Source organism: Camelina sativa, chromosome 7, assembly GCF_000633955.1.
Source record: "Camelina sativa cultivar DH55 chromosome 7, Cs, whole genome shotgun sequence".
Lineage (NCBI taxonomy): Eukaryota > Viridiplantae > Streptophyta > Magnoliopsida > Brassicales > Brassicaceae > Camelina > Camelina sativa.
The window spans coordinates 18,693,675-18,717,979 of NC_025691.1; the positions used below are offsets into that span (position 1 = coordinate 18,693,675).

Here is a 24,305-nt window from a genome sequence, read left to right on the forward strand (position 1 = left end):
TTTTTTTTTTTTTTTTTTTTGTCAACTGATGTTAATGATAAATTTGGTTTCAACCAATCTAGAATACAAGGTAGAATAATATGTGCAACAGAGGGGAAGCTTAAGCCGACGGACTACAAAAATGTCCTTGAAGACAAAGACCGGAAAAAAAAAGATTTCCCCGGAAACTATGTAAAACCATACATAAGAGCAGCATTTGATAACAAAAACGAAAGTAAACAACAACCTTAATCTAAAAGCACAAGCAACCGGCCAAAAACCTTAAAGGAAACAATAGAACCAAGAGAGCAAAGAACCTCATCTTCTAACGCACAAACGAATGAGATTTACCAAGGATGTCCATGACCAACTCAAGAATAGCATCAACCACCTCCTAACACGATGAGAGCCAATCTCTCATAACCAAGAACCAGAGATTTCATAACACGGCAAGCAAGACCAACTCACTTCCGGAAGCGACAACAACGTTGATACGCCCATGAACGTCAAACTAGAAGTCTTCAAAACGCTAGGAGCGAGACTTAACTTCTTGAAGAAACGCCAATTTTATAAAGGAAACCGACGAAAAAAAGGAGAAAGCTATCACCCACTATGCACAACAAAAAGAAGAAGGGACTCGACAAACTTAAGATTCTATCATCACATTCAAACAAAACGAAACCTCTGCCTAGAAAGGAGCCGAGACATCCCAATCGAAAGCTACTAAATCTGCTCGTTACTACTAAGGACCACCATAAAGCTACCACTACCAACAACCAACTAAAGCGATCCATCTAACTCTAGCAAATCGTCGAAGAAGAACGGCCAGAAGACCGGCTTATCGGACAACAGAAACAGACGAGACCATGGCCATGGATTCACGAAGAACCAAACCTCGAGATCCACCAACAAGAACAGAGCACCGGCCAGATCTACAGATCTCGGACACCCAACAACAATCCTCTCTGGAGAAGCTGAACACCGACATAACTAAACACCCTCGCCGTGAAGATCTATCATTTTCACGAGGGTAAGCTTTTCTCCAATGAAATACAAGAGAAAGACGAATTTCAGAACCAAAAGACTACATCACAAACGAAAGGGGAAGCCACTGACGGCGTCGGCGAGAAGCGCCAACCGCCGGAGTGACTTCCCGTCACAAATCTGAAAAAAAGCCTAGGGTTTTACTATTTGGGAGAAAAGAGCGGCGCTCACCTTATTTTTGTGTCAAATGACATAAATTGCATCCTACTCTCCTAGAGTTACATTTTTGAACGATTAAAATAAAGTGTTCCTTTCTTAGTGATTGAAGATTTGATACTTGATGCATTTTTCTATAAGTTGAAGAATGAATATCCTTCAAAGTAGAGTAGTCCACGGATCAAAAAATCACATATATATAGAATTTCAAAGACTGGACATATTCTCTAAAGCCCACTGGAAGTTTTATTCACTTTCGTACCTAATAACATCACTACCAATATAGGCGAAGACTATGTATGTGTTTGAAAACTTCCACGACAGTCTCTTACCTAGACAGTTGTAAGTTCCGCTTCATATATTTTCTCTATTTTATTTATTTTTAAAATCATAATTCAGAGTATTAAGAATAGATCTCTAGTACCTGCAACATTATTTATTTATTTTTTTATTTTTTTCCTGCAACATTATTAATCTAAAAATATAATAATACTTTGATAATTTAACAAACATTTTTTTTTGTCATCTGATATTATTGATAATAAACGTGAAAGGATAAATGTAGTAAAAATTTTAGCTGGCGAAAACATGAATATTCCCGGAGTCTAATGCCTAAACGAGGGAGGCTAAGCCGACAGACGAAAAAAAATTCCTCGGAAACTAAACTGAAGACAAGAACCATTAAACATACAAAGGAGAAATTATAAACCTCAAATCAAAGGAAATTGCACCTGAAATTTAAGAATAATAGCAACAAGACTTCAATCTTCATAGTAAGCTAGCATAAATTCCACAATTCAACTTCTTCTTTTGAAGATCCTAAGAATGAGATTTATCAGTGATGCCCTCGGCAAACCAAAGATAACAACCACTTCCTCCTATCAACATGAGAGCCGACCTCTCCAAACGAAGAAACCAAGACCTTCATAACCCAGCAAGCAAAGACACTAGTTGAACCTCAACCACTTCTAGATGTGACGACGATAACGACCCTTACGCCACCAATTTACGCATAGATAGAAGTCTACAAAACACTTTCAAATATCTACCCAATCTGCAAAGCAAAGACAAGGAGACAAGCCTAACCACTCGAAATAACCCTTCTTGCGAACAAGAACACCATCAAAACGAGCCAGCTATCATTCACTGCAATTTCCACCCCGAATAGGAGAATCTGTAAACTTTGAAACTAGCATCAACTTCAGACAAATCAAAGCAACTGGAACCACCCAAAAGAAAACCAAAGGCTGAACCAAAGAGAGAAAGAGCAAACGAAAAAATGAAAGCTTAAGGGAAACTAACGAGAGACCACCCAAAACCACATCGGCGGCATAAAAACGATGAAAAACATAAAAGCAAATACATATCTAGGTCGAGGAGAGCAAAAAGGCTGGATTTATTAGACGAACCACACTGTGGATCTACCAAATCCGGCATCACCCTCTCTGAACTAACCTCAAAACAAGTAAATCTGACCACTTTCGACCGCTTACGCAAAGATCACCCTTTCACAACCCGAGTTTATCAGCAACTCCTCAATCGAAGGCCAAATTTTCGCAAACATAACTAACAATAAAACAAGGGAACGAGATGAAAGGATCTAGAGAGTCCTCTCGCAACGCCATGGTGGCCGCCGGAGATGCAAAGCTGAGAAATCGGAACGGTAGCGACGTCTTAACCTAATTGTCTTCTAGAAAGAGATAATGTTTTGTTTTATATTTTTCTTGAATCTAAAACCAATAATTTAACAAACATAGGCTGCCGTTATATTTGGATCTTGATCCTATGCCTTCATGGCCCATTCTTGTCTTTATAATCCAAAAAGATTTAAATCGACAAGTATCTATGGCAGTCATAATAACACAAAGCAAGCAAGAGGTTCGTCAAACAAAAAGTCAAAAACAAAAGCAGAACTATAGTTTGAAGAAGAGAGTTATCAACGATTCAACATGCTGTCAAAAACATTTTGTAATAGTTAATATTGTATATTTTAGTTAAAGTTGACAAAGAAATGACATGCATTTATTAAAGAATAAAATCAAAAATTCATATATTAATAGTAGTAATAATATTAATAGTAGTAAAACATCCTAGAAGGTAGTATAAAAAAAGTTTGGGAGAAGCTAAAGGATGTAAATAGCGGAAAAAATGTGGAGCGCCGATAAAACTGACCAAAGAGAAAGGTCACTGGGGAAGTAAGTAATCTGGTTTCGAGAATTGTGCAACCCATTATCGCATGACATTTGTCTCCCTCTTTCTTCCTACTTCTTCCTACTTCTTCCTCTTATTTAATGATCTCTAACCAATTTTATTATATCACAGTTACATACACCCTAGATAATTAATTGTGAATAAACAAACAACCATCTAGACTTTTTTTTTCTTTCTTCTATATATAAACCTCTCATAAAGATATAACAATTAGGTATTTATTATTCCTGCCAATAATTTACATAAACGATTACATGATGATTTTCAAAAATGTCCTAATACAGTAAAACCTCTATAAATTAATAATATTGGGACTAAGACATTTTATTAATTTATAGTGATATTAATTTATCTATAAATTAATAATTATTAATTTATAGATATATTTTTAATTGTTTATTTTTTAAAAAATTATGAATTGGAACAACTATAGCAAAAGAAGATTAAACTTTCGGATGTTATAAATTTTATGGTTTAGGAATTGAACTTGTAATATTTAGAAAGCACTATTTACAATAAATTACAAATATTATAGACAAATTGACTTATACACATGAGACACATAAATTCAAATCTATGAATAATAATATCAATTCTCCTATTTTAATAATCTGTCAAATTATCAAATTGTAAATGATGCATATCTAAAAATTAAAACTTTAAATTTTAATTATTTGTATGACATGTTATAAAATATTTTAGAGATATTATTATAGGTTGAAAATACAACATTACAATTGTTCTATAGAATTGAGCTTTAGGAGAAACATACACTATTATATCAGTATATATATATATATATATATAAATTTACATAATTATTAATTTATGATATTATTGGGACCATATTTTATAAGGAGATTTCGAAAAAATTATTATCTTATTATCTTATCGAATATTGTTAATTTTTACACTGGCCCGACTTGGGACCAGCAAAATTTATTAATTTATAGTGTTTATTAATTTATAGAGTATTAATTTATAGAGGTTTTACTGTATATATATATATTTTTCTTCATTCTTTTGATTTATTGTTGAACTTGTAATAGAGTAAGCATAAAAAAACCTTTGATAAACCCACTTTGCAAAAAAAAAAAAAAAATCATTAAAATGCAAAAATTTGATGTCAAACATTATTTTTGTGTATTTTATTTATATGTGATGCATATAAATATATCTATATATAAAAAATAGTATATGTACTAAGACAAGTGTATTGAGACCAAATTTTATTGATCATTACTATAAAACTTTAAGTAAACATATTAAACGAATTTTAATTGTGTAAATTTGTAGAACTACAACTTTAGATGATTATTATAAAATTTAGGGACTAACTATAAGTATTCATTATTAAACACACTATATTATTATTATCAAGATTATATTTTTAATATTTTATTTTTAAGTATATGTTTGTCTAATAACAATTTTTTTTTCCTATTTTTATTTTTCTGTTATCGCTTAACACTACTTTTTTCTTTAAAAAAACTAAACCGTTGTTGTCACAAATTTGATTCATCAATTCTTCACCAATAAGTTTTGTAGTTCTAATGACTAGGCCAAATATTTATGATTAAATCGTTTTGATAGAAATGGCTATTAATTATATGGGCCTAAAGTCTACGTTGGCCATTACATAAGGTTCCAAATTATTAATTACCTGGTAGATATGTGGCCCATTTTAAGCTCTGTGTACAGTTATATGCCATTAGAAACCGTGTTGGTTTTTAATACAAGGGATGTGTAAAATTTACAAAAAATCGATTAAGATTATATGATTTGGAAACAAAATCATGAAATTTAGCATGTCTTGCTATATGCATTAGCTTATGAGCTGGTAGATAATGGACAGATAAGGATGCATGTGTTGGTGGAGTTTTGTAGCAAAAACAGGCATTAATGGTTTTCACAAGTTTTAGTTTGTATGTGATATTTGTTCTTATAGTGCTCTGCCCAAAAATGAATATAAATTTGCTCTAGGTGTTTTGGATAATGTTGGAGATATAATATTAATTCGGCATATTAATTTGCTGAATTAACTTTATCGAGTTGGATATACTATAAGTATATTAATTTGCTGAGTATTTTACTTATATTGAGTTGGATATAATATAAGTATATTATACTTCACGAAACGCACACATGTACGTACTTATGTTTATGTGAATTTAATATTTCTAATGCATGCAATACACATACGTGACTTTGTTAATTGCTGTGGATATGACTCGGATTCGGGCATGTGTTAATTTTTAATGCTACAAGCTGTGTAGTTTTATTTTTGGTTTAACGCTTCAAGATGTAGTTTAAACACTTAAACTATGTTTATTGTTTAGAGAAAATTTCTAAATAGATGGAAATTTAGTCGACAAAAATTTAATACATCTCATAACTCCTTTTGAGTATTCAACACCTTAAATATATTTTTATTAAATCAACAGATAAGTTTATAATTAAACCGTAGATATTTTATAATGCAAAAATTATTTGAGTTGATGTTTGTACAAAAGCTCTTTAATTCAAAAAAGAATTCTAAAACTCAAACAGTCCAGCTCAAAACAGTCCAACTCAAAACTTTATCGGTCATTTATTATAAACACAAATTATTGAACTAACCCCATCGGCAAAACAAAAACGTGGCTGGTGATAGCCTTTGATGGTGACCGAGAGAAGCAAATGAAAGTAGACGAAGAGAAGGTCCAATTGCCACTTGCCCCTTCCGATCCCCACATACAATATTCAACTTGACCCTTTCCTAGTCACACAAATTTGTTTTTTTTTCTTTCACATTGTTATCTTTATTTTTAGAAATTGTTTTTTTTCCCGAATCCATTTCGGGTAGTTACACCCCCACTAGAAAAACACAACATGTACATGAAGACATACCTATCAATAATAGACCTATCGAAATAAAGGTTGTCGACAGAAAAAAATAAAAATAATAGTAAAGGTTATTGTACTATACTGATTTAGAATGTTCAATCCGAAATTTAAGATTGGTTATATGCGGGTTGATTTGTTTGGACTTAAATTTTTGACATCGAGTAAAACATAATTTATATTTTTCAAATATTTTAATTAAAAAAAAAAACAAAATTGAAGTTTCAATTTTTATAGTTTGTCATCATTGTTTAATTGGCAAATGTTAAGCCTCTTTTAAAAAAAATTAGATTCGAACATGGATGTGATGAGATAAAAAAACAAGAGTTAATTATGAGATCGACCTTTTTTCTCATGGGTATTATAGAGATGGGGCTTTCTTCCCGTACTTATAGATGTAGGCATTTCTAAGATGCTGAAAATATAATATTGCTCCTTTCACCTAATACAATTAATCGTCTCTCTTCCTCGTCGTTTGTGTTCTTTCTCTCTAGTCAGCAAACCTAAAGACGATGTTCTGATCTCCTCCCTTCGAATACACAAATATAATCGCCCAAACGAATTAGTTCTATACGAATGCCAATAGAGAAGTAAGTTTCAGTTTCTAGGGTTTTAGTTTTCTGAAATTTTCATTTTTTTCCTTTTTAATTGGGATTTAGAGATTGACAGGGAAAGAGAGACAGAGAGTTCCGAACTTTCAAGTTGTATATGGTCTGCAATCTTACACTTCATGTCTCTCTAATTCAAAGGTAACAAAAGTCCAAAATCTCTTCCATTTTCCAACAACGGTTCATCTTCTTTGTCGCTTCTTTGTAACTAAGGAAGCCTTGTGGGTATCGCCTGACCTTGTAAGGTATAAGGTATGTGGACTATGTTCTTTGCTTGAGTTGTTCATTTTTTATTTTTGCTAGAGAAACAAATCAAATGGTTTTCTAAGTTCCGAGACTAGTTAGTTAGGATGGTGTTATAAAAGAGAGAATTAAGGAATATAAGTAATCTGGTTTTGAAGATACAATAATTGATTTATGTGAATACGTAAACATTGTGATTCTGGATATTTTGTAACCTCAAGAATCAATTCTAAGAAATCAAAATAGTAGGGGTTTAGCCTGAAATTATGATCCCTCACTCTCTTTCTTAGCAAATCAGTTGGTCCATTTTTTGCATATTCTCTTGAAAAAAATATCATCGCTCAAACTATATCATGTTTTCTTTGTTATGATATTCTTCTTGCAAGAGTGAAATAAAGATCAAATAAGTAACCAATAGAACAACGATAGTGATATAAATCAGCCTCATCCATGGATGTTTATCTCCATTTTAAAAATCATTATTCGTGGATTTCATTATTGTTTCTAGTGGTTTTGCATATCTTTTTGATGAAGAAATAATAGTTGTTCATGCATTGGTAGCCATGTTGTTAGTCATGTCCTTTACAATATGTGTGTTTCGTTTGGTGTTTTGGTTTCCTCAGTTGTATTTCCTTAGAGTTTAGTGTTATGTGGTTAACTGGCTACTTGGGTTCCTCAGTTGTAGTTCCTTAGGGTTTAGTGTTCTGCGGTTAATTGGCTACTTGGGTTCCCCAAGTTGTAGTTCCTTAAGGTTTATGTCATGCGGTTAATTGGCTACTTGGGTTCCCTCAGTTGTAGTTCCTTAGGGTTTTAGTTTTTCTTAATACATGTGTGTTTGATTCGGTCCTTGGTTTCCCTTAATACACTAGTTTTCCTCTTTGCATTCCCCTTGTAGGGTCGATTAAGTAAAATGGCTTCTACTACCCACCGAACTCTTCACTCACGAGGTACATATACTTTAGTCAACGACTTTCTTTCTTTCTCTATGATTCTTCCTATTTTTGAGCTTATATGAAATGTTTGTATCAGGGTTTGCTCAGTATTAACTATTAAGTATCTTCCTGAACAAATCATTTACATGGATGCTGGCATCGACTAGATAGTTGTAAAGACAAAGAAGTTCTTGAAGGAGTCGACATCTTAAGGGACTGATTCATCTATGTGATTTTCAGAGTTTGTTGTATTGTTGTCTTCTGAGACTAAAGATAGAGTATGTAATTTTGATTTGTTTTTTCTAGTTTTTGTTTTGGTATATAAGCCTGACAATGAAAACCAAACAATTTGTTAATTTACGTTTTATATATGAAGATTAAATGTCTTTCTCTTCTTTATGCTGGTTGTGATGATAACAAGGCAACAGAGATTCTAACAATAGACCACTTTCGCAATTTGAAACTCTTAACATTTGCAAATAATATGAATCGATTAAAGTCCTAATATTAAAAACCAAATCACCATCAATGGCTTGATTGATAAGAGATTCACAACGTCGGAGATGTCAGAGATAATAATAGATTCACAGCGTCGGAGATGCAGAAATTGGGAGTGATGGAGCTTTCTTGTTTTTAGGTTTTAGTGGTGATGCATCTTCAGTTCAGATTTGAGATATTTAGATGAAGAATTTTGATTTACGATCGAAGAGAGAGTTTCTTCTTCAAGTATTGATCGGTATTTTGATGCTTTAAGGAGATCCTGGTGATTGAAAGTCTTCGACATCGGAGCAAGTTGCAGCGGTGAAAGAGATCGGTGTTGAGCTGTCTCTCTTCCTCGTTAATTAGCCAAGGATACAACCGTCATTTCTCTTCACCAAAAAATGCCTAAAACCGATTGCACGGATAGAAATGCCTAATCTCAAATTTTTCTTGTAATAAAGGCCTATTTGGACAATAACCCCAAAAAACAAAGGTGAATACTATTGACTCACTTGCTCCTTCTCTTTGAGTTTCAAATTATATTATAAAAAACATATGTTTGATGTAGTTGAACCAAAAAAGTGAAAAACATAAACAAAAACCTTTATTGATATAGGGTTTAATATTAAATAAAATAGATATATTATATATATATATGAAAATAACCAAAAAAAGGCTCCATCCTGTTCAGTGTTTCTGTAGCACATACAATAATAATTATTAATTATATATGGATATAATTGGGATGTATGAGTTATTCAAATATAATTCGATTAGAATATATTTTTAATTTTTTATATTATATATATTTTATAACCAAACAATTATTATAAAATAGATAATAAAATTGTTCCATCTAAGATCAGTTTGGATCAAGTTTTGAACTCGTTACTAGTAAGTTTAAATTATATTCAAAATGTGTGATAAAAACATAATTAGACAAATTTATCTTCTCTTTTTTTCTTGCACACAAAAAAGGCAAGACTATCTCCTGCCGTCACGAGCAGAAAAGGAAGTCCAGATGATCTCCAACACTAAGGCTATGAATGGAGACATTTTATTTGCAGAATTGAGAGAAGATTTATGAATAACGCATATCCTTCACCAATCACAACAATTGTTATTAATTTGTAGTTTTACAAAAAAAAAACAAAAGAGGTGGGTGCGTTTTTTGAGAAGGCAAAATGCCTTGGACCGCTGTAACAACTCAAACATGTTTATTACCCAGCGGTCGGAAGAAAAACGCAGTAGATTATTTTTATAGATATTTTATTATTTTGATTATAATTAAAAATAGTGTATAGTTGTTGTTTTATCTCCCACATATATATGTATATGATTCTATCTAGGCTATATATTCTCCTTCTTCTTTTCTCTCTTAGATCATTGTTATATAAAAATTTGCAATCCAATTTTTTATATTAAAAACATAAAAAAAATAGATAAGAAAAAAAGATTAATTTGTAATCCAATTTACTTATGTTTAAAGCAGAAATTTTTATTTTGAAGAAAAACATATGTTTAAAATATTTCTGATTAACAACTGAAAAATTTCATATTAACAATACCGCTAATAGTTTTTTCACCAATCAAACATCATTGTGTCCGCTTATTTTGTATAAACCGCACTTGTACCGCAAATACTTTTATCCCGCATGTACCACAGTTAAACCATACCGCACTTTCAAATCATTAGTTCCGCACTACCAAATCCACTGTTACCATTTACATCCTAAATATGCGCTAAAAGTATATTACCAACTACTACAATTTAGCTAAAACCAAATAAAATTAATAATATAAGAGGATATGGCGTGCAGAAGTAGGCACATACATAATAAGACGTGGCTGAGTTTCAACCTAACACAAAAAACGCCGTCGACACTGAGTTACGAAGTCTGAAGGTCATTGGATTCCAACTCAACCATACAAAATTCACTTTTGAAAGCAAATTACTATTATCTAGGCACTTTGTTAAAATTCCACCTATGACTTAACTAGTAATATAATAGGCCTAGAATAATACTAATATTATATAGAGAATATGATCATTCGCTTTTATAATTTAATTTTACTTTCTTTATAATTTCGTAACTATTTATTATAATCAAAAATTTAAGTTATAATTTTGATAGATATAAATTTCTTTGGATTATAACTACATACATGTCTTTGTTTACACTATTTTTTTGTTTGATTACATAGTTTACAACTCTACAAAGAACGTAATTACCTGAATCATACGTACGTGTATTATCCCTTGCGTACGCTACGTTTGGAGATAAGGATGTATACAATGCATATCGCCACTTCGTGACCATTTTCTTTATACATGGAAACACTCTTAATGTCTCTACTTTATATCTTTCTATTTTTAGAATTAATTTTCTTTCTCAACCACATCAATTGTTTTAACAATTTAAGTAAATGAAGAATATAGTTAAGCATGCAGCATGCTCATTTCTTTATATAATAACAATAATAGTTAATCAATGAATGAAGTTACAGAATGAATCATTCGCTGATTATTTCAAAAGTTTGACTAGTTATTTTTTTTTCCTTCAAGAAGTCGCTTATGTATTTACTAAAAGTTAGACTGAACCAATTAATCTTAAGTAGAAGTTCAACTTTTTTTTGTTGTTGTAAGCGTGTTTCAATTTAAACTTGTATATAAGTTTATAGATATACAATTAACATAGGGGGATTTTCAAAAATATTGCTATTTTAGCCTTTTCATATACTTTAAAAAAATATTAGAACTTAGATGTTCAGAACAAAACTAAAAGTAATACTAAAAATATTCCAAATCGAAAAACATTTAACCAAATGATTTTTGACATAGTAATATATTTTAGATAGAGATATTTGGCAAAATAGACAGTTTTAAAAATATAATTTTAAAAATAGTACAATCACTATTTACAATTAGCAAATTCCACAATTTTTACTGTTTTCTACTGTTCACAAGACTTTCCAACCCTCATCAACATTTAATATTTACAACACATGCCATTGAGTCTTTTATTTTTTATTTTCTTTTTAATTTTTTTTATTATATGTTCCATATAATCTAAAAACAAAAATGCTGACTAATTAAAAAAAAATTCTAAATTTTTATAGAAATAAAAAATTATATGTTTTTTTTATTTATAATTGGATATGCATTTTGTTTGGTGATTTTATTTGATAATATTAAATATTTTTACAAATTTTAGATCCGTACATCTAATTAAGTGTACAAATGTCTGTACACACTATTAAGTGTACAGATGTCTGTACACACTATTAAGTGTACAGATGTCTGTACACACTATTAAGTGTACAGATGTCTGTACACACTATTATGTGTACAGATGTTTGTACACATTATTAATTGTACATATGAAATTTGTTTAATTCTTAGGGTTTTAAATGTCTGTACATATGCTTATACTGCAATGTTTTTATACAAATTATATCTATAAAGTTAATAATGTGTACAAACATATGTACACATAATAATGTGTATAGATATATGCACACATACTAAGGTGTAAGGATACAAAAGATTTATATAATATATTTAAAAATTATTAAATAAAATTCATATCATATTGTAATGTGTTTTCTAAAAATAGATTATATTAACAATTATTTGAATAATTATGATTGGAGGAAAAAAAGCTTTATTTCTTACCCACACACATATCCATTTTTGTAATTTTCTCACCAAACCTATGCCCCACCATTTCTCCATATCTCACAAACTCTCTATGACACAACACCCTATTTTTTAGTATTAGTTTTCTAATTAAATTTCCAAAATGTACTAATTTGCTAACAAACTCTTTTAGATCCTATGTTCGTTATATATATTCATAAATAAAATTCTTTATTTTTTATATAAAACTGATCACATCATTATTTAATTTGCTTTTACATTTATATACATTGTACAAAACAATAAATACTCCTACTAATCATCACCGGGTTAATCATTTTAACTGATATAATTTGAACTAGTTTAATCACACCAATCTGAATTTAATCAATGTAATATACTTATGTATCATATATTTGGAGTGGGGAGAAAAAAGGGGAATAAAAAAGGAGGACACGTAGGGCAAAAGGAAGCAGACAGATGTTGTGAGTGTGACGTAAGGCAACTGAGTTTACGTGAAACCAATGTCGGTAAGAGAGAATTCAAAAAAAAAAGACAAATCTTCACGTCTCTCTCTACATCTCCAACTCTCACATATATGTCTTCTTCCACTAACCACTTCCCTTATAAATAATCCTCTGACTTCACTCCTCATCTTTAATTTAGATCAACACCAATCACAACAACCAACACTTTTATAATGAAGAGACAGAGAAAAGATATGGAGGAAGAAGAAGGCAATGATAATAATCACTCATTGGCTGCGGCTGCAATGGAGGTTGCGGTTGCTGCAGCGGCGGCTGCAGCCACGGAGGAGGAGGAGCAATGTTGGGGCGGTGGAGTTGTGGAGGAGATGTCGTGGAGCTCTGTGTGGTTGCCTTTTTGGGACGTTGAGTTCGTTGGAAGAAACTATGGTGTCTTGTTCAATGATGTTGTTTGGGACGATGATATTTGGAACATCCACAACTTGGCTCATTCCTCACAGTCATAGTCCTTACTCCTTACCTTTTCTTTTTTTCCCTTTTAAGAACAATAATCGGATTTATAGTTCTCTCTATATTAACTTACTTTAATTACTCTATATAATGGGTTAATTTATGAGTTGGTCCATTTTTAAAACTATGTTCATATCTTAATAATACTTTTAGTTGCATAAATTCATATACGCCGTGCGTTAGCTTGTCTGAAGTTGGATTCTTTAACCAGATTCCAAAATATTATGCCCACGTTAAGTTATTCGATATATCCGGGTCGAAGTCAACTGAATATTGCTTCGGTTTTGGTTTATTACTTTTGTAATCCAATTCTAATATGAGCAACGAAAGTTTTGGTTTCCGTGTGGTTTGGGTTACTAAATACAAGTCAACAAGTCGTACTACAGAAGCCAAGAAGTTTTGTTAGGTTTGGTTCGGTATAATTCAGCTATACGTGAGTTGGTATGAACCAGGGTAGATTAATTGTTTGTGGGTCGGTTCAGAAAATATGCGTTTTTCTCCACAAAGAAGATGTAATAATAGACCCATATTTTTAAAAATAAAAAGAAGATGGGTTTTTCTCCGCAACTAATCTCGTGGAGCTAGTAGAAATCATGTTAAAATTCAAACTTATGATACTCAAATCCAGGTAACGAGATTTATCTTTTTTTTTATCACTAAACAAGACTACTTAATTAAATATATACTCTTTCTGTTTATTTTTACTTGTTATTCTAGATTTAATTTTTTGGTTTTTTTACTTGTTATTTTATATTTACGATGCAACTTTATGTATCAAATTTTTAGTTTTACTTCTAATTTTTTGTTTATTAATTACTTATATCAAATGAAATAATGTACTAATAAAAATTAAATTTCTTAATATGTGTGAAATTGTCTTTAATGACAAGTAATATAAAACGGAGAGAGTAATAAATTAATCTGTAAATTGGATCAATCATGGACAAAACAAATTGGATCCGAAAAATAATGAACATAAATGATTTTTGATCGAGCATTGAATTGACTATGACCATGAGGTTGATTAATGGTCCCTTGAAGACACAACTATGATCGATCGATCAGCTGATCGATTAAGCTTTCATAGGCGTGTTGTTTTATTTCCCCCCTAACCTTGAAGTTGGTCACTCCTCTTTCTTTTCATTTTTTGATCTCTCCTTCATCTTTCTGCCTCACTCCACCTCCTCATTGCCAAATTCTCTTTTCTTTTAGCTCAACCTCGTAGTACTCCAAATGCCCCTCCATTGTAGAATCTTCCCTTCTTTGAACTCATAGTACTCCAAATGCCTCTAAATGATCCAAGCTCCACTCCAATACTCCATGCATCTAAAAATGACAAATGAAAATGTGAATGCACTATTATATGCTAAAATATGAATGCAAACCAAAGAAAACTGTGACACCGCGGTTTGCGGAGAGATTTAAAAGAATTGATATGGCCACCTATGTCACCAAAGTGCACTTATCTTTTCGGTTAAAGGTCCTGAGAGAGCTTCCACAGTTAAGTGTGCTTATGCTAGAGTAGTTTCACGATGAGTGACATTCCAGGAAGTGATTGTCGGAACTGTGCGAGTGAGAACAAAACATAAGGAAAGATCATGTGGTGATTTGTAGGGTCGGTAACAAGACTTTAAAGCCTCCTAGACGTAGCAAACAGACCGTCGGATATGGATGGGCTCACGGGCCTAGTGAGAGGACGTGAGGCCCATTAAGGAAGGTGGGCCAATGGACTGAGAGTGGAAATTGGGTCTACTAAGAGGTGGCGGTCGGGTGTTACAAGTGGTATCAGAGCCAAACCCAGACGAGTGGGCTCACACCGTTGGGAGTGACAGTCTTGGTGCGCAACGAGGACGTTGTGATCTGTTAGTGGGGGTGAATTGTGACATCCCGGTTTGAAGAGAGGTTTAAAAGAATTGATTTGGTCACCTATGTCACCAAAATACACTTATCTTTTCGGTCAAAGGTCCTGAGAGAACTCCACAGTTAAATGTGCTTATGCTGAAGTAGTTTCAGGATGGGTGACCTTCCGGAAAGTGATTGTCGGAATTGTGCGAATGAGGACAAAACAAAAGAAAGATCATGTGGTGATTTGTAGGGTCGGTAACAAGACTTTAAAATCTTCCAGACGTAGCAAACTGACCGTCAGATATAGATGGACTCACGGACCTAGTGAAAGGACGTATAAACCATTAAAGAAGGTGGATCTATGGACTGAGAATGGACATGGTCCACTAAAAAGTGGCGGTCAAAATGTTACAAAAACTAAGAGAAATAAATTTTTAAAATCATTAAAAAAATATTTTTTTAAAAAAATCACGATTATATTGGAATGAAATACAAAGATTAGTTTGAAATGGTTCCTACCATAAAATCATCTGAAATTGTGGATCTTATTGTATGACTATACAAAACCAAATCCACTAAAATTATCTCTAATTCGGGTTTAAACTCATTTATACCTTTTTATGCCATGTATTATAATTTTATTTTTTAATAGGCTTTGTTTTTTTTTGTTTTTTTTTAAGAGTGTCCTACACTCGTAGTTTTGTGTAGCTTTATAAGTGTAACTTTCCAATCGGAAAATAACATATACAAAAAATTTTGAGGGCTTATGCAAGTCTAACATTTCAGTTGAAAGCAACATATAACAAATATTTTGGGTGCTTATGCAGAAAAAAAATAAAATTTTGAACTGTCACTTGATCAGCTCCTAATCTCATATTTTGGCTTAATGTTATTTCATTTTTTGTATATCTTACTTGTTGATGTGAGTCAACTTTTGCTATTACCCAATCAATCTACGTACGTCTAAGATATTTCTTCTGTAGTTGTTTTTTTGTAATATATTTTACACTAAAAATAATAATAATTCAAACCTTACCTTGCTCATTGCATCTCAGGCACACTTTTGAAAATGCACATCAAGCCACATTAACCATTTTACTTTCTACCATTAATTAACACGTTATTGTATAGATCAACGAACTGGTTACCTCTCAAACTATATGGTTACAAATTAATACTTAAATGTCGAAATGTTTCTAATAGGAATCTAGAATGTACTCTTATATATGTTTAACGTTTCTAATGGGAATCTAGAATGGACATGCAATGAACTCTTGCTTACCTCCCCAAAACGTCTTTAATATAAACACAAATTATTTTGATCTTTCTGAAAATTTTATTCATGAAAATGTTGGGATTATCATTTTCCTCATATTTTTTTCCACGATTCCAATGGTTCACATTAAAGTTAAGATGGATTAGGCGTCGAGGGCCACATAATTGGACGTTTTCATAAAATGCAGAGTTTTGAATGAAACCATATCGTAGATCGTTATCATAAATTGTTGGACCATAGATTCGGCGACGTGGCACACGTCCGTTATCTATCTCATCTTATCAACTTGTGGCGAAGGTAACTTTTAATAAACTATTAGTCGCCCTTCATTTCTTCTACGCTCTCTAACTTTGTGTGTCTCGTAATTCCCATGATCCTGAGTCCGTACGTGACCAATATAGTAAAAGCAGATATTGTTCGATCCACTACCGGAATCTTTGGAATTGATAATTTGACATATGTTTTGTTGTAAATCGATGTCTCCGATTTGTCCCAAGAATCGATTCACGGACCTTAAAGCAACATAAACATAAACGAGTGCACCATGATTTACGAGTTCCCTCTAGTTGCAATTGGCAACTCTGAGGTACGTCTCGGTGAGGAGCTTCCTCCTCACGATCTTTCACTATAATCAATCAAGAGTTACACTTGTGTTTACAATGGAGATTACACTCACTCACCCTCGAACTAACCCCAATCCGAGATACATGAACAAGAAAGAAGAAGAAGAAGAAGTAGAAGAGAAGAGATAACCCAGAACCCAGAACTCTCTCACTAGCTCTCTGTTTCAATCTCTCTCTCTCTCTAGACTCTCTCGAAGAAGAAGATGAATCTTCTAACCTCCTCGTCTTGTGTTCTCTTTTTCCACAAAAGAAGCTTCGAGTCTTTCTCTTTAATATGAAACGGCATCGTACTTGCCTCTTGTCACGTGTACTCACGTGTTTCTTTATTTCCTAAGAGATTATGAGATACTCTGTTTCCAACAGCAGCTTCTTTCAAGTTGGCTCACAATCCACATGTTTTATGTAGTTTGGTGCTTTAATTAGAATTCTCAGAATTAGGTTAAGTTAGTTATTTTTACTATTTTATCGAGTCATTCTAGGTAAATATCATTTTCTATAACCTTATACTCATGTTCTCACTGTCCTTAATTTATCAGCCGGAATCGCTCGCTTGTTTTTTTTATTCTTACAGTCTTCCTGCTGGATTGTCACAAATCGACATTCCTCCTTTTTTGAACGTTTCCGTTATAAATACGCAGAAGAAATGTGGACCTATTTAACACTTTGGATTATAATACCGACCTTTCCATGAATTCATTTTTTTCTCACTCAAAATGAATTTTAATATTTTTAAATTGCTAGTTGTGTCCCCCAAGTTATAACAGAAAACAAGTTGCAAATTTTATAACGGCTCAATCAAAGATTCAAAAGTACAAAGGCCACTTGTACATTACTACATGTCATGTAAAAGGACATGTAAGATCCACTTGTTAGGCAGATGACATTGTTAAATCTTAGGTGTTCAGAGTTTGTTTCACAAAAGGCTTCCATTGCGTTACTAATTAATGTAAGAGATTTTCATTTTTACGTACGAACAGTATATTACATATGTTGCAGTATTAGACGGAAACATGATAATAGAGTCGAATCTCCGAGTTATTATTTTGCACGTACCATACTGAATAATGTTTAGTTATTTTAGCTTCTTTTTTTTTTTCTTTCAAAAATAACTAAGATTACTCTGAATTAGCTGAATAAAGTATTTAAATAGGATTACAAAATCGTCTAATCCTGCGATAGAGTTTTCTATGTCGATCTGTATTTGTACAGTGTGAATCTCAACTTCAGAACCATTTATAATTGGGCCGATTTGACCTTCAAGCCCATTATATAAAACGGTACAATGTGAAAAACACGACTATATTTATTTGTGACTGACTACACAGATGTTATGTAGCTTCCCTTATTGAGTGCTCAGCCTTAGTGGAGATAATATATTTTTTTTTCAGATTGGCCAGTTTTCGCAGTGTATTTCGATGATATCAAAATTAATATAGATAATTTTTTCACTTTCTCCTAATGTTTTATCTCTAAAAATGCAAATATAAATGTAAACAGTTTGGCACACCAAACGCGTACTTCTCTATAAAATATTTTGTATATAAACAAATTACCATCTAATTGACTCGTCTGAACTAATCTTTATTGATAAAAAATTATATTTATTACACTATTTCTTTTTAGAAAACGAACAAAAATAATGTCGTTCATATTATTTTAATGTTTATTATTTTTTATAATTATTAATTAAATAATTAATTAAGAAACATATTAGTTATCAGTTCGATTCGGTTCAATTAAGCCCAAACCAAACCAAACCGTTTAAGCATGAAAAGGAACATAACCAAATAGTTTGAGTGTAGGATTAGATTTAGTTTGGGTTGATTTGGTCTGGTTAAAATGTCCATTAAACTAATAAAAATCATGAAAAATGTAAAATTACTTTCTTTTTGTTAATTTTTGTGAAAAACATAAACCTTTTTAAAAAGAACAATGAAGTACGAAGGTCGACCATGATTTGTTTTTTTTTTGAAAGTACTTAACTTCTTGCTTTAAAAAAAAAATCATCGAAATGAATCCTATATTTTCTATTAAAAAAAAACAATCCTATATTCTAACGTCAAATTATATATGCGTTATGCATGTGTAAGAACTAAGAACTGAGTAGATAATCAATCACACGTCGGGCTTTTATCAATCTCTTTCTAAAAGAGTCTTTTTAACTCGTATTAAAGGACTCGGACGTGGATTTTTCCTATAACTATATAACAAAAACACCTTATTTCTAATCTAACCATAACGTAAAAGGATGCTAAACCTTTTTATAAACATTTTCAGAAAATTCAAGAAATCCTTAATTAAATCAAATTGTAAGAGCCAATAAACATTAAAATCCATTTCGCCTGTAACAAAACGAGTGGCAATGTTTTTGACAGGTGCTTCATGTTGTTTGTAACGTTCGTAACAAGTACAATTTGATTTTTTTTTTTTTTAAAGAATTTGAATTTATTGAGGCTTTTTAAATTGTTTTTTACTGATACCAAAAAAAAAAAATTGTCTTTTACATACTAAAATACGTATTTTTTTCCCACGTATATTTACGGTACAATCTCCCTAAAACCTGGAGCAAAAAGAGGCATTGAGTAGTTTTTGTTTCCCGTGTGCCACATTTTTTTTGTTTCAGAAATTTTTTAAAACTTGTAGATTTTTCTTTTGGGTTGTTTGTTTTTGTCGGTATATCATCTATGGGTGGTTCTCGTGCATGCCTCCCACTTTTCATCTCCAAAGTTTCCTCGTATCTCCACCCCCTCTGAACCTCTCTGCTAACACTCAATTAAATTTACGTAAGCACCCTCACATTTTTATCTCTTATTTTATTGTCTTTAACTTCTTCTTCTTTTTTTGTTTGGTTTAATTTGAATTTTCATGAGCTCGTGGAATTGATGATGATATCACGACATTAAATGAGATACAAGTGTTAACGAAGAGGCTTGATTGGGTGAATGGGTTAGTGGTAAATGTCGTAATATTGGAATGCATGGATGGCAAATCCAAAAGAAGAAGAAAAAATGTAAGAGAGAGAGAGAGAAGTTGGTATTCCCGAAGAAGGAACTCCCCAACTTTTGCCAAAACAAAACGCCAACTTCACTGAAACACACAACCTCTTTCCCCCTCATTTCTTGGCCTTTTCTTTTATCTTTTGAGAAATCAACACAAATTTTTTACTAATTTTACTATCTCTTGAGAAAGTAAATTATCTTAAATGTGTTTGTTTTATTTAAAAATCATAAAAGCCTGGACTGCACCAGCTTTCTTTTTTCCACCACTTTCTCCAAGAAACGCAAAAGTTGAAAAATTCCAGCTCATATTCACTTATGACTCATGAGTAACTTCTTCCTTATAAATTCAGATTGTTTACAACTTCCTTGAGTTTCACTTCGGAACACAAACACGCAATCTCATAAGTATATATGTCACTTTTAAACATATAGAGGGATATAATGAGAATCAGCTGCAATGGGTGTAGGGTCCTACGCAAAGGCTGCAACCAAGATTGCACCATAAGACCATGTCTTCAATGGATCAAATCCGCAGACTCCCAAGCTAATGCTACACTCTTCCTCGCCAAGTTCTACGGCCGAGCCGGTCTTCTTAACCTCATCGAATCCGGTCCTGATCACCTTCGTCCCGGTACAATCTGAAAGCCAACAATTCTCTTTCTGATGTTCCATTAAATTATTTTTATACAACGGTCCATTGAATTATCTAGTGAGTAAATAGTACAAAAAAGTTACAATGTATCTTGGATACAAGGATCTTAATGAGTATTTTAGATTTCGTCACAAAAGTCTTACATGCACAGACACACGCATCACCATCACATCACTATAATGTACATTGTTTTTCATTTTCTGGATTTGATTTCATAACCTTCGACGTTGTGTATTGTAGCAATATTTAGGTCACTTCTGTACGAGGCGTGTGGTCGGATCGTGAATCCTGTGGATGGTTCGGTGGGTTTGATGTGGTCAGGGAACTGGGCCCAATGTCAGGCAGCCGTTGACGCGGTGCTCAACGGCTTACCCATAACTCACACACCTCTTCCAAGTGCATCTGCGTCTCATCAGATCATTCCTCCTCACAGGACTTATGACATACGCCACGTGGCCAAAGATCCAACAACCGGCGGCGACAGTTCGGAAAGTCTGTCCACACGTGTTAACGCTAACAAGGGCAAGACACAAACTGGCCGATTCAAACGCCATGCCGAGTCCGTGAACCAACAAGGCGAATGTAGTCATGACACATGGCAACTCCCAAGTTCTGGTGCTACGCATGGCTATGGTCACTTCACGTTGGAGACTGTGGAGAGTCGAAGGGAAGCTCCACTTGATCAAAGTTCTTCGAATCTTGGGTTTGATGATCAAGTCGATATCAACGAGGTTGGCTTAGAGCTCAGACTTGGTTAGAAGCTTTGCCAGCGACAAAAATAGATAGCATTATCATCATAATTATGTCCTTTAAATTAATAATTTCACTTTCTATATAAAAGGAGAAAGAAAGAGAGGAAGAGCAAATCAAACTTGGTCTATTAGCTTAAAAGTGTATAAGATTTGGCTTTAATTAATGTGAATCATAAGGTTATGGTATATTTGATTAAATTAAGTCTCAACGCCTAGCTAAAAGAGTTGTTGTCTTGTTGATATCTCATAGTGACTTGTATTTCTTTTTTATGGCAAAGTAACTTGTATTTCTAAGAATTTTTTTTGCATGAAATTGAGAATATTAGGATAATCTGAAAAAAAAGACAATTAGTAACATTAAATTGAGAATATAAGGATAATCTGAAAAAAATACAATCAAAGTAAATTGGTACTCATTTTAAAAAGGTTGCATACCCAATTCAAACCATCAAATTGTTTTCTATATAAAATATACTATATTACAAAAATACATATTCTACTTCCTTAAGTTTTTGTATATTCTTCATATGGTTTTTTATGCTTCATCATATATATAAAAACATTTGTGATTAGATAGTAACACTTACTTGTGATTTTGAAATAAGAACATAATATACATGGTAAAGATTACTAGCACATTAATTGATAAACTTATTGGGTAATCAGCTCACGAGTTAATCAAGTTTGTTCGTCAGTAAAAAGTCTGATACAATTTATTCGTGTCATATTGGTGTCGTCAAACGTTTTATACTTTAATTTATGTTTCAGTTAAAGTTTTTTCTTTATATTATTTTTAATGAAGTTGTTTGGTAAAATTTATAGATTTAACCATAATATTAATTAATGTATTAACCAATAAAAAAATTATAATATTTTAACTACGAATAGAAAAACATTTGATTGTTTTCTTAATTTATTTGAAAACATTGAACAATACTTATAAAGGAACATAGAGTAGTGTTAGAAATAAAATTAATAATGTATGAGAAATAAAATAAAAAATTCTTCAAGTCTTGATTTTTTTCGAGTTTTCACACAATTTTTTACAAAATAATGTTTCGTTATATGCTAGATACTTTCGCACACTAAATATTTTCTCATAACAATGAACTAATAATATTTCAACAAGATTAAATATTTTCAATAATAATATTTGAAGTTTAAACTTTATCAACACTAATTACTAAAAATTGCATACAACATAGAAAATCAATACATACGGAACAAAAAAAATTGTTTCAGAAAATCATTTGTTTCTAAAAAAAATTATATTTTTTCTTAAAAACATAACGATTATATCGGACGTTTGTTCTTAAAAAAATTATATTTTTCTAGAAACATATCGATTATATCGGACTTACAATTATTTTCTTAGAAATATATTGAGTAAAAATACATAGGGAATAAAAGAGAACAAAATACTACATGCTATATATATTTTCAAAAATTATATGTTCACAATAATAATAAGATTGACACGCAAAAATTAAGATACTCAATCATTTGAGATATAGTACACATAATCCAATTAACTGTTTTTTATCAATAAAAATGGTAATTTGTTATGACTAAATACAATGATATCACTATCCTACTATATTAATTGGAAAGTACAAATATGAAACTAACCTTAAAATGTGTAAAAAATTACATTCAATTGCCATTAGAAACACTTAACTAAAATTAATTAACTAATTAAATAAATATAATTAATAAAAAATGAAAATTGGGAACACGTAAAATAAAATAAATTATAGAAAAGTAAAAAAAAACTATTAGAATCAAAACTAATTTGTACTTAAAAAAAAATTAACAGCTAAGATTTTAAAAATCTAATCGAAGAAAATCTATATAACTACAAATTTTATCAAAAACCTTTTCCAGCACAGGTTAAAATTTTTCTGAAAAAATTATATATATAAAATATATAACAGTTCCGTTTAACGGCTTAGATTTTTAAAATTAATATAGAAAAAAATAAAAGATATAGATATAGTATCTTATCTATTTAAAAAAAGTTATATTTTTCTTTTAGCCACCGTTCTTTAGGAAAATAAAACTAAGTTGAAAATTTAAATATATTTAATGTTTGAAGGTGTTTATTACAGACAAGTAAGGGAAGCCACAGGAAAAAAACAATGAATGTTGTTTTTTAAGAGGTTTTTCAGAACTTTCACTAGCTATATTTAGTTGCTCTTGTTACATGTTAGTTATATTTTTTTACCTACTTCACAGCTATAGCAAGGATTGCGTTTAATTGACAAAGGTTTAAATAATTTTATTCGTTACATGTAAATGTTTTATTGACAGGTTTTCAATAAACATTTTTAAAATACAAAAATATTTATATAAACAAACTGAATTTTTAATCACAAACCTTTATAAATAACATAATAACAAAATAAATTATTAAAAAAATTCTTTAAAAAAAGTTTAGCCCGCAATTTTGTGCAGGTTAATACTTACTTTGTGAGTAATTTCTCTATACCAGTTCAAACCACACCTCAGAAGCTAGAGACTGTCTCCAGCAACTCAAATTGTATGACTTATTAGAAAGGACCACACACGTTAATGCACAAATCATTAACTTATTTTCACGTTAATGCACAAATCATTAACTTATTTTCCTAAATTCAAAATTGTCATCATTAATATGTCCAAGGGGCTTGTTGCATCATTAAAATATTGAAGGATATTTTCTTCTACGTTGCTTTAGGGCATCTCCAACCCTACTCTATTTTAGAGTCAAATCTCTATTATAGAGCAACATTTGCTCCAACCCTATTTTATATTTTACTCTAAAATAGAAAAAATGGTAGGATTGCTCTATATATAGAGCAACTCTATTCTCACCTTTATTATTTTACACTAACTCTATTTTAGAGTTGAAAATAGAGTAATGCATTGGAGGAAAACAATGCTCTATTTTTAAGTTATTCTATTTTTTTTCTCTAAAATAGAGATATACATTCGAGATGATTCGAGAT

At 31.5% G+C, this 24,305-nt stretch overlaps 3 protein-coding genes and 2 long non-coding RNA genes across 5 annotated transcripts; 3 read left to right on the forward strand and 2 right to left on the reverse strand.

The window, feature by feature from the left end:
• Positions 233 to 422, reverse strand: LOC109125464. Its single transcript, XM_019227095.1, is given in 2 exon segments — positions 233 to 260; positions 331 to 422. Coding segments are annotated over 2 exon segments (120 nt in total).
• LOC104701478 lies at positions 1,925 to 3,062 on the reverse strand. The gene is made up of 2 exons (XR_753832.2): positions 2,635 to 3,062; positions 1,925 to 2,353 (listed from the first exon to the last, which is right to left on the reverse strand). It is a non-coding gene; the product is annotated as an uncharacterized LOC104701478 (long non-coding RNA).
• On the forward strand, positions 6,595 to 8,433 carry LOC104701479. Its single transcript, XR_753833.1, has 3 exons — positions 6,595 to 6,863; positions 6,943 to 8,071; positions 8,154 to 8,433. It is a non-coding gene; the product is annotated as an uncharacterized LOC104701479 (long non-coding RNA).
• Positions 12,632 to 13,509, forward strand: LOC104701480. The gene has a single exon (XM_010417168.2). The coding sequence runs from the start codon at positions 12,877 to 12,879 to the stop codon at positions 13,165 to 13,167; it is 291 nt and encodes a 96-aa protein (XP_010415470.1). The 5' UTR covers positions 12,632 to 12,876; the 3' UTR covers positions 13,168 to 13,509.
• LOC104701481 (LOB domain-containing protein 42) lies at positions 20,136 to 21,506 on the forward strand. Its single transcript, XM_010417169.2, has 2 exons — positions 20,136 to 20,545; positions 20,807 to 21,506. The coding sequence occupies exons 1-2, from the start codon at positions 20,356 to 20,358 to the stop codon at positions 21,322 to 21,324; spliced, it is 708 nt and encodes a 235-aa protein (XP_010415471.1). The 5' UTR covers positions 20,136 to 20,355; the 3' UTR covers positions 21,325 to 21,506.

Coding starts and splice junctions, on each gene's coding strand:
- LOC104701480 (XM_010417168.2), top strand. CDS start 12,877: ATGAAGAGACAGAGAAAAGATATGGAGGAAGAAGAAGGCAATGATAAT.
- LOC104701481 (XM_010417169.2), top strand. CDS start 20,356: ATGAGAATCAGCTGCAATGGGTGTAGGGTCCTACGCAAAGGCTGCAAC. Junction 20,546..20,806: donor TCCTGATCACCTTCGTCCCG/GTACAATCTGAA, acceptor TGTGTATTGTAG/CAATATTTAGGTCACTTCTG.